Raw genomic sequence first — 10,664 nt, 5'->3', positions numbered from 1 at the left:
GTCAACAGTGCCTTTGGCCAAGGCTGTAAACTCAGTTTTTTCTACGTTTGGATCTGTGTGATGTCACAGAGAGGGGCAGCCAATCAAAGAACGTCGTGTCAAAAGGGGGTGGGGCTAAAACAGCTTGTATCAGAGAGAGGAGGAACTGAGATGGTGCATAAGATAAAGAAGAGTTATTATGAACTCTGAATCATGCAAAGCTAATGTAACACCATAAAAACATGGTGATGGAAATAAACAGAGCAGTAATGAATCCAGGACCGAGCGTTACTGCAGACCGCTACATCTTCCATTAACGCCACGCTGGCTTGTGCTAACTCTGCAGTCTTTACCTGGGCCGTGTGGATTCAGCACAGGCTGAAATAAACCCAACGATCCTGTGAAGCTGTGGCTGTGATTGGACGTTTAGCCGTCTCGATGAAACTCAAACACATTTTAAAATCATCAAAACAAAGAAAGCTTTGAGAAAACGTCACGTTTGGCTGATCCTTCCAGCAGCTCGGTGGATTGTCTGCTTCAGCGTCTATCGTGACCGATGCTCCGTTTTACCGTAAAAATAAATGCTGCAAACCTGTGGGCGGAGCTTCAAGAAGTGATCTTTCTTCCTTGGCATCCTCGTTACTCCAGCCGCTCACACTGAAACAGTGTTTTTATGACTACATCAGTAGTTTTAACGTTAGAACACGAACAACTACAAACAGTGGAGATCTGGGCGTTGGAAAAATTGTCATATAAAAGCTGTTTGTTGTTTTAACTGTCCTGCGGCGTCTTCTTCTCTAGCAGGGTTCAATTTTCAGATGGCAGTACACCAAACACAGCTAAAGAACACAGAGTTCTTTAAATGAAAGGTTAGGAGGAGTGGTCCAATGTTGGAGGTCACCAGTAGACGATTTCACATATTTGTGGGAGGGGAAGCAGGATGGAGGAGGCCTACTGCTGGTCCCGGCTGCTGAGGAAGTCTGCGGAGGATCTGTGTGTTTCTGCTTCAGTCCTGTGAGAAGATAACTCGGGCGCTCTGGCATTCTCCTCTCTGACTCCTGCAGAAACACAGACGATGCAGCACTCAGGCCATCACCACATTAAAGAGCATCACGGAGGCGACGCGGCGAACGAGAGAAAACAGCTTTTTGCCTAAAGTGGACGTCAGACTGCGAGGATGCACCAAAACAACATCTTCCTCAACACGTGCATGCAAACCTCAATGAACCGAAGCCACGCTGTAAAGACGAGCGTGCTCCGCACCCACGTGGCCGACTGCAGAGACACACGGCTCGTTGCTGCCGCTGGCTGAGGCTTCATGTTTAGTTTGGGATGTTTGACGACGCGGCGAATGCGTCACACACACCGCGCTGTTCATCTGTGTTTTAATGAGTTTTCATGACGCCCAGATTTGTAAAAACCACAGAAATGAAAGAAGGCTGCACGAGTGCATACCTGCCCCCCCCTCAGTGCGGGGGCTGCTCTCCAGGTTGGCAGAGGGCGGCTGGGCCGCGGAGGCCGGAGGAGGGGGTGACGGGTAATCAGGCGGAGTCTCGTTCTCGTCTCCCGATAGGCTCCTGGGGACACCTGTTACCATGGTGCCGGAGAGGCTGACGGGTCGCTTAGCGATGGGCAGCTTCCTCTCTGGGAGACCAAACAGGTTTTGTTAAAGAGACAGTACAACAATCACGTGCTCATGCAGCTCCTCCTGCTCCGCCCTTTCACCGTTTCTCCTCTTTCTGTCGCGACTGAAATGAAAACTGTTTTTTGGTCTGTTTCGTCTTTTTCTTTTTTTTAAGTCACATCAGCACACGTTTTGTTTTTGTTGGTCTATGATAGTTTGGGTCTGTGGCTGCAGCTGCTCAGTGTTTCCTGTTACTGACATCGTTAGGAGAATGTAACGATGTAAATGTTGGTCTCTGTGGGTGTGACTGAAGAACGCCTCTAATGTAAGAACGCTACAGGGAGGCGGAGCATTGTTTATTACTAAGCAGCAGTTTAACACGCAGCGTCCTGAAGGCTGCACCGCGGCACGTTTGTTACTCAGCGATTTAAAGAGACGCCGCCTCACTTTTCTTTTGTCCTTTGTACTGCTGAGACTTCTTCCTCTGTCTGGATGCTGCTGACTGCAGGTCTCTGGAGCCTGAAACAAACAAAAAAACACACCAGTTTACCCGTCCTTGTCACCACGGAAACTACAGATCAGGTGGGACTTACCTGCGTTAACAGCCGGAGGCTGCAGCTGGTAGCCGGTCAGCTGACACCAGCCCACCGGGTACAGGTCGGGCGACTCGCAGTCCACCCACTGGTCGTACTCGTCCTCCCAGCCGTCAAAGTGTATCCGTAGCAACCGGTGGACGATGCGCGTGACGGTGGCGACGCAGACGAGCCGCGGCTCCATGAGGTCGACGGCCTCCAGCTTCATACCGGGGCGGAACCCGTGGTTGGGGACGTCCTGATGGAGGACACGGACATGACGCGGCCGTTAACACGTGGGCGTTTCTTTGTTTCTAGTCGCCGTTTCGGTTCATTTGCCAAGAAAAACAAACTAAAAAGGCAAAATTGAAACTTTCACTCGGTTCCCTCCACACAAACAAACCCTGCAGTCCTAAAATACTCAGAAATATAAACGTTAGATATGCAAAGTCTTCATGCAGAAAAATTACCAAACTGCTTTTTATTCAAACTGTTTATAATTCTGTGCATCAGCAACATGGAAACGTCTGTTTGCTGTGAGTTAAAGTTACAGATGACAGCCTGTGTGCAGTGAGAAGCTGAGCGGACACAAACCTCTAATCAGCTCACATCAGTGTCAGACCTGCTGCAGACGGCGTTTTTGGGACAGATTTGTTTTCATTCAAACAACAATAAACGCATCAGACACCAACCTGGTGCGTGTTCTGTTGCTGGACCTCCAATTCTTTCTTTAATGATATCTTTGGTTAATTTACCTTCCATATATTTAACTAGAGTCACCTCTACGATGACGATGGTCTGCTGTAAGTGAGTGTAGACGATGAAGCTCCGCCTCTAACCACTGAGCCAAAAAACACTTCATGCGCTCTGGACTGAGCCGTGACATCGTCCTGGGAGTCTTTCTAATAATTTTAGTTCAACATGTCTGCTCTATGTTTCTACATCTACTCCCAGAGCTGCTCAGACTGCATTAAGTCATCATGCTGATGAATCACTGCTGACTTCAGCCCGTTTGAGCCTCACCCTGTTGAACAGGTTCACCGGTGCAGCCACAGACTTGCTCTCCTTCAGATATTCAAACCATCTGAAGGGCAGACTGGAGTAACCTGGACACACAAAGACAGGATCAGTTTGATCACAGTGCACACTACAGGGCAGTTTCAACAACACGACCACAGCTCCGTGAAAGCTGCGACGCTTTGAGAATGGAGTGAACTCCCCAAAGAACAAAACACGTTTTCAAATGTTTCCTGAGACATAAATATGACCAAAAAAAAACACGGTTCTGCAAATATCTTCAGAATAATGCTCATAGTGAGGAACTTTATTCTTTACTATGCTGCGGCACCAGTCTGCCCGTCGATCTCCGGCTCCCATCACTCGTGAACAAGACCCCGAGACACTTAAACTCCTCCACTTGGGAGGAGTTTCAGGGTCTCGTCCCTGACCCGGAGTGGGCACTCCACCCTTCACAACATCGTATCATTGAAAGGGAGAATCTGGAGGGATCTGTGTGCAGGGACGAGGCTGGAAATGAGGCTGGGGCAGCGTTAACGACAGCTGCAGGTTAAAGCTGCTCCCACAGCTGCGTGCCGCTGCCTTTCAAAGGCACTCCTACCTCTGGGCGGCGTCAGCTCGATGTTGTTAATCTCACAGAAGCCAGCGGGGAAGATGGAGGGAGACGTGGAGTGATAGCAGAACCAGTCCGAGCCATCGGCCGCCTCCGAGCCGTCTATGCCGATCATCAGGTACCCGTCTGCCAGGACCTGAGGAGGAGGCGACAGGTTAGATGGAGCCGGAGGGCGGAGCAGCCGGTTTCAGAGTGAGCGCTCAGCTCGCTATTACCTTCCTCACTGTGGCCACGCAGATTGCAGACAGATTCAGAGGGTCAATGGCCTCCAGCTTCATCCCATCTTCGAACCAGCGGCCGCTCTGATCCACTTCCTTCACCTTCAGGAAAAACAGGATAAATCTCATTCCTGTTCCTCCAAGCTGCAGGACAATCGTTCATCTCTGGTTCTCCTCCACAGCGTCTTTGTCCCGTCGCCCTCCCCTCAACCCAAGGTCACCGCAGACGGACTACCCCCCAAAGCCTGGTTCCTCCTTCCTTTTAAAAGGCAGTTTTTCCTTCCCACTGTCGCCAAAGCGCTCGCTCATGTGACGTTATCTTATTGTGGCTTTTCCTCTTCTCTCTGTGTTATTGAGCAGCTGCAGGCGACTGTTGTTCTTATTTGGTGCTAAATAAATAAAACTGAATTGAATACATCAGTAACATCATTATTACTTAGATAACCATGACTGTTAGTGAAACATCACTGTGTCACACAGTTAGCACTGTAGGAAATATGCTGAGTGGGCGTGACTCATAGAATCGCCAACAGTGGACGAAAACCCTTCAGGAAATATTTTGAATGAAATAAAAGACCTTCTGACTTATAATTAGAAACATGTTAAAATTAAAGCCTACATAAATGCAAAATTGATATAAATTGATTTTATGTCCATGAGGAGCCAAACTCCACAGGTGGGACCAGATTACAATCAGGTAACTCAGGTGTCAGCGGATGTAGCGAAGCCAGAGGCGACGTCGGGTGAAGCTCACTTTGGCAAACAGCTGTCCAGGTGCGTCCATCTGACCGTCCAATTTCTTCGACACATCTGGGAACAATCACACAGTACATGTTCTTCATCCTCATGTTACACGCTGGCTTAAATTCACTGTTTTCTACATGGAGTCTGGTGGCCTGGGATCGAATCACCTGACCCACCGGATCGTTTGAAGCGGTGTCCAATGGATCGCGACCATCCGATGCTGTGGATCAGAGGGCTGTACATGTGACACCAGAAGTCGTCGGTCCCATCGTCGCACTCCTCGTACACGAGCCGGAGACGACCGCCGATCACCTGCGACGACGCAAACGTCAGGATAACATTCACGCAAATAATACTAATAAACTGGATAAGCAGAAGAGATAGATCAACAGCTGTATCAGAGGCGGTGGGTGGAGCACCTCAGGGCTCCGTCACTGGTCTACTGATTTATTCCTTTAGATGTTATTTGTTTTGAGAAACTACACAAATGTACGATTAAAATGCGCTGCTGAGCCTCTGGTCCTGCAGCTTTGAGTGTTTCCAGGTAATTTGACATAAAAAGTTATTTAAAATACACAAATACTCATAAACAACGACTCTGGCAAAGAGACATTTGATCTGCCGCCCAGAGATGCTTAGTTTACTGTGACTCACCTGTTCCACCAGAGCCACTCGAGTCCGGCACAGGTGAGTCTTATCCACCACCTCCACCCTCATCTGTTTCTTGAAGGGGAACTGCATGCTCTCCTGCACCTGAACAGACACCTGAGTTCAAACTCAGTTTCAGGACGAAGGTTATTTAAAAAATGGATTACGTGCGTTTTCTACGTCACCTTGGACGCGAAGTCTGGCGGCAGAGTTTTGGAGCCCGTGAGTCTCTTGATCAGGAACGTTTTCCAGTTGGAGAAGCGGTGCAGGATGGCTGAGAACACACACACACAGAGATATAAGTTTACAGCCTAAAAAGAAGTCTATTTGTTCCTGTGAACCTGATTACTCAGGACTGTGAAACTGATCTGAGGTCTGAGGACAAATCTGCAGACAGGAAGTGACCCTTACACTGAGGGGGGACCAGAGGTTTCCCTCCAGCAGCACACCAGCCCACCGGGTGGATGTCTGGCACGCACAGATTCAACCAGAAGTCTCGTGTAGAGTCGCAGTCGAAGCCCTCGTATCTCAGCAAAGCCTTAAAACCTGCACGTGCACGCACACACGCACACACACACACACACACACACGCACACACACACGCACGCACACGCACGCACACACACACACACACGCACACACACACACACACACACACACACGCACACACACACACACACACACACACACGCACAAATTAGTTTCATCACCCAGATGGTTCAAACTCTGCAGGAGCCCAACAAATATTTCCATCTCATCTGAACAAAATGCAAACTCAAGATTTACGTTAAATTAAGGTCAATTTAATGTTATGTTAGAGCACAGGTGTCAAACTCTGGCCCGCGGGCCAAATTTGGCCCGCAGCCTAATTACATTTGGCCCGCGAAGCCATACCAAATGACTATTAGAGCTGGCCTACTGGTATCATACAGCTAATGTATATATTGTTTAGTATGAAACCTTTGCTTGTTCCATATTCAGTTTTTCAGCAAAACTTGTTTTAGTCCATAAGAAAAGATTCATTCTTATATCTGGAGGAATAAATATATTTCAATAAATATTAACGTTAGCCCGCGACTTGGTTCCAGTTTTGAATTTTGGCCCACTGTGTATCTGAGTTTGACACCCCTGTGATAGAGTGTGTGTGTGTGTACATGTGTACCAGCCAGTTTGATGATGCCAGCGATCCAGTAAACCTTCATGGGCAGCCCGCTGTCAGTGTTCGGCACCTCGACCCGGATGCCTTCGCTGATGCCTCCCCACGAATTTCCCATCGGGACCTGACAAACACACAAAAATAAAATTAACGAAACATCCGACCGCACGCACGGCGCCAGTTTCTTATTCCCGAGGTCTGAGATCGACCCCGAGCGAGACACACGTCCTGTTTTACAGCTCAAACAAATTCACACAAACTCTGAAGTAAGCAGCGGCGAGGTCGTCTGAGCTGGTTTCCTGTCTGTCAATTCAAAGGTAAGACGCACAACATCATCTGCGTACGTGACACGCTTCACGAGAGCCCTGGTGATCCAAGCGTGAATCAGTGAAAACTGCGCAGGGTTAAAGCTGCAATGTTTGACCTTTGACCTCGTGTTTGAATCTCACAAACGCTGGTGACTCTGTAGCCAGGGGGAGGAGCTTCTTTCTGATGATTAACGCAGTGAACTCGTTTCGTCGTGCTAGTATCAACTGAACACTGTTCACAGGGAGCTTCATCATAACGGTGAGAAGGACTCTGCTTGTACCCACATGTTGGAAACAGCTAACCGGCGCTCCCATTACATCTCCGTCTCCAAGGTAACGACCCCAGTCGAACAACTCCATGGACACTGCGAAGAAAACAGAAGGCGTGATGTGCAAAGAGAAACCTGACACGTTCATCAAGAAGTGCTCAGTGGCACAACGGCAGGAAAGATTCAACTCCTCTGAGAACTGATGCAGAGCAGAGTTCATCCGATGTACGATTTAAAAATCAGCTCGTATTTATTACTCTTTGAGAAGAGCGACCGCTTCGTTCTCATTTCCTGCCGTACGTGTTAAACACAAGCTCGGTGCGTGTGCACTCGCCAGACACGCCGAACCCTCATGTTGAAACTGTTTTTTCTCATCATGGATCAGTATGATGTCACATGGAGCAGACAGAAGCCCCACCCACCTGCTCTTCAAATACTTTGCAGCCAATCAAAAGAAAGTTATTTTAAAGGGGGAGGGACTAGAAGATGAGCCACACCTACAATCTGACCGTGTTTGTGTTTAACATGTAACCAATGAGAAAGTCGATTTCAGTCCCAGCGTGGACGTGTCAGCGCTGCTGAACTCACCGCTCTTCTTGACCCCGCCCTGCTGGTTGGCCTGCTGCTGAGCGTAGGCGGCGAGTTTGGTCATCAGAGGCTGCTTCTGCAGAACCTTGGCTTTCTTGGTAGGAGGCTTTCCCTGACAAACACAGACACACGGAGCCCGTCACACCTAACATCAGAAAAGTTCAAGGCAAAGTGTTCCTACACCCAGGGACCCCTGCTGGTTTGACGGTGAAGCGCCAATAATGAGATAAATACGAACAGGTAAAACAAACAAAGTGTAGAAATAAACGGAACCAGACTCAGGGAGGGGCGGGGCCATCTGCTGTGATTGGTTGGGGTGAGAGAAGGAAGACAGGATAAAGACATGCTGTGGAAGAGAGACAGAGATTAATAACAGATATGATTCAGTGCAGAGAGGTCTGTTAACACACAGTGACTGAAGAAGAAACACCCAGTGCATCATGGGAAACCCCGGTAGCCTATGTCTATTGCAGCATAACTAAGGGAGGATTCAGGGTCACCTGGTCCAGCCCTAACTATATGCTTTAGCAAAAAGGAAAGTTTGAAGCCTAATCTTGAAAGTAGAGATAGTGTCTGTCTCCTGAATCCAAACTGGAAGCTGGTTCCACAGAAGAGGGGCCTGAAAACTGAAGGCTCTGCCTCCCATTCTACTTTTAAATACTCTAGGAACAACAAGTAGGCCTGCAGAGCGAGAGCGAAGTGCTCTAATAGGGTGATATGGTACTACAAGGTCATTAAGATAAGATGGGGCCTGATTATTTAAGACCTTGTATGTGAGGAGCAGGATTTTGAATTCTGGATTTAACAGGAAGCCAAAACAGGAGAAATCTGCTCTCTCTTTCTAGTCCCTGTCAGGACTCTTGCTGCAGCATTTTGGATCAGCTGAAGGCTTTTCAGGGAGTTTTTTGGACATCCTGATAATAATGAATTACAGTCGTCCAGCCTGGAAGTAATAAATGCATGAACTAGTTTTTCAGCGTCACTCTGAGACAGGATATTTCTAATTTTAGAGATGTTGCACAAATGGAAGAAAGCAGTCTTACATATTTGTTTAATATGTGCGTTGAAGGACATGTCCTGGTCAAAAATGACTCCAAGGTTCCTCACAGCGTTACTGGAGGCCAAGGTAATGCCATCCAGAGTAAGAATCTGCTTAGATACCATATTTCTAAGCTTTTCAGGGCCGAGTACAATAACCTCAGTTTGATCTGAATTAAGAAGCAGAAAGTTAGCGGCCATCCAGGTCTTTATGTCTTTAAGACATTCCTGCAGTTTAACTCATTGGTGTGTGTTATCTGGCTTCATGGACAGATAGAGCTGGGTGTCATCAGCATAGCAGTGTAAATGTATGCTATGTGTTCCTACACCCCCGTTACCTGCAGCCTGGCGAGGATGCTGGCCTTCTTGGAGTTGGATGAGTAGCTCCTGGAGCACGAGACGCTGCAGAAACGTTTGGTTTTGCTGTAGAAGGCGTCTCTGACGCCGACCATGCCGCACATCTCACAGGTCGCTGAGGAGAGCAGAGAGAGAGCAACTGAGGACGCAGATCGACCGACTCAGAAAACCAGGTCCTGATTCTAGACGTGAACTGACCCATGCCGGCCTTCCCGTCGGGGTACGTGTACACCTGACCGTTGGTCTTGATGAGCGTCAGTGAAGAGGAGGGGTTTAGCTGAGTGACCCCTCCTCCTAACTCTTCGTCCTCGCTGTCCTCGGGACTAGAGGCGCCGCTCCCCCCGCTGGACTCGGTGCTGCAGCTGCTCCGGTCCTCATCCAGACCGTCCAGCATTCCGAACGAGTCCCGCCGCTTCCGGGACTGACGCTCCACCTGAGGACGGAAGACAGTCTAAAGTCACAAAGACCCCCAAAAAGCCATTGACCCCATTAAAACTGTATTTAATCCACAGAAACACAATCGTAACCACAAATATTTTATTAAATGTTCTCAGGTTGTAACAACAAAGATCTGTGAAGGTCATGAATATTCCTTCTCTGGTCCATCCTCTGACCTCTACCCATCATCACGTCGCAGCAGTGGGTTTGGAGCTCCTGCAGCGCTGCAGCACAGAGAGGCTGACTGACAGCACAAAGACAGAAGCCACAACACCGGGTCACCTCCAGGATTCCCCTCACTTCCGCTCACTCTGAGCCCCGACTGCGGGGTTAAACCTGTGCACCCCCCGCCCCCTCTGCCAGCATTAAATTCGGCGGCATTAAATTTGTGCAGCACTGCAGTCTGCTCCTGGAAAAGCCGTTTTTCGGTGCTGATCCACGGTGACGCTCCGCGCTCTGAATGTACGAGTATGTAGCGGGAAAAAGAAAAACGATAAACACGTTTACTTTTTATTTAATTAAAACGTGTTTACCGGAATACATGCATGCCGAATTAAAAAACATGTTGTCAGGTTTATGAAACTTTTATAGACAACATCCAGTCCAATGTTTGTCTTTGGAAACAAGCAGCAAAACTAATACCGAAGGACTTTCAAAGGAGATCTGACACGAGATTTTGGCCATAACAGGTAAAGTGAATATAAATCTACGTTTTGGCCGGTTACATAACTACTCCAGTCTTTATATAGATACAGAATTAAACTCTGAGTTGACCTTGTTACCAACTGATGAAATTATCTTGCGTTTGAACATGTGTTTCTGTCAATGAACGAAAGTATCTTAAATTTAACGATTTCTCAATGGAGTTTTGCTTTAACACTCAGTCCGCGGTCGCTTTTAAGCAGTCCCTAAAGCAAGCATTAAAAATGAAGGAAGACCCGCTTCCGGGCGGCTCGGGGGAGCCCCGGGACTCACCAGGTCTCTGGGGTTTTCCATCAGGTGGGGTCGTGAAAGGAGTACGCTCTCTGACAGCAGAACCCGCAGGAGCAATCATTAAAGACCAGCGGCAGACATGTCAACAAAACACCAACTGCT

The 10,664-nt window shown here is 48.3% G+C and overlaps 1 protein-coding gene across 1 annotated transcript in view; it reads right to left on the bottom strand.

Annotated features, from left to right (window-relative positions):
• The window catches only part of LOC147333279 (MBT domain-containing protein 1-like), a 14,055-nt gene extending 3,391 nt beyond the window's left edge, over window positions 1-10,664 (bottom strand). Inside the window, exons 1-18 of the mRNA XM_086290359.1 lie at window positions 10,545-10,664; window positions 9,330-9,564; window positions 9,113-9,246; window positions 7,737-7,848; window positions 7,165-7,244; window positions 6,578-6,695; window positions 5,827-5,961; window positions 5,601-5,689; window positions 5,422-5,520; window positions 4,944-5,079; window positions 4,778-4,833; window positions 4,021-4,125; window positions 3,794-3,941; window positions 3,199-3,281; window positions 2,197-2,434; window positions 2,051-2,122; window positions 1,435-1,623; window positions 1-1,037 (exon numbers count right to left, since the gene is read on the bottom strand). The exon at window positions 1-1,037 is cut by the window's left edge and continues 3,391 nt beyond it. Of these exons, the coding sequence (XP_086146485.1) occupies window positions 931-1,037; window positions 1,435-1,623; window positions 2,051-2,122; window positions 2,197-2,434; window positions 3,199-3,281; window positions 3,794-3,941; window positions 4,021-4,125; window positions 4,778-4,833; window positions 4,944-5,079; window positions 5,422-5,520; window positions 5,601-5,689; window positions 5,827-5,961; window positions 6,578-6,695; window positions 7,165-7,244; window positions 7,737-7,848; window positions 9,113-9,246; window positions 9,330-9,564; window positions 10,545-10,565 (2,157 nt within the window). The 5' untranslated portion in view covers window positions 10,566-10,664 and the 3' untranslated portion in view covers window positions 1-930. The remainder of the gene's footprint in view (window positions 1,038-1,434; window positions 1,624-2,050; window positions 2,123-2,196; window positions 2,435-3,198; window positions 3,282-3,793; window positions 3,942-4,020; window positions 4,126-4,777; window positions 4,834-4,943; window positions 5,080-5,421; window positions 5,521-5,600; window positions 5,690-5,826; window positions 5,962-6,577; window positions 6,696-7,164; window positions 7,245-7,736; window positions 7,849-9,112; window positions 9,247-9,329; window positions 9,565-10,544) is intronic.

The sequence above is a fragment of the Aulonocara sp. 'chitande type north' Nkhata Bay genome, linkage group LG4, assembly GCF_057382095.1.
Source record: "Aulonocara sp. 'chitande type north' Nkhata Bay isolate Kocher_YH1m ecotype deep benthic linkage group LG4, A_spYH_male_GT1.1, whole genome shotgun sequence".
Lineage (NCBI taxonomy): Eukaryota > Metazoa > Chordata > Actinopteri > Cichliformes > Cichlidae > Aulonocara > Aulonocara sp. 'chitande type north' Nkhata Bay.
This window is presented reverse-complemented; position numbering and strand designations above follow the sequence as displayed.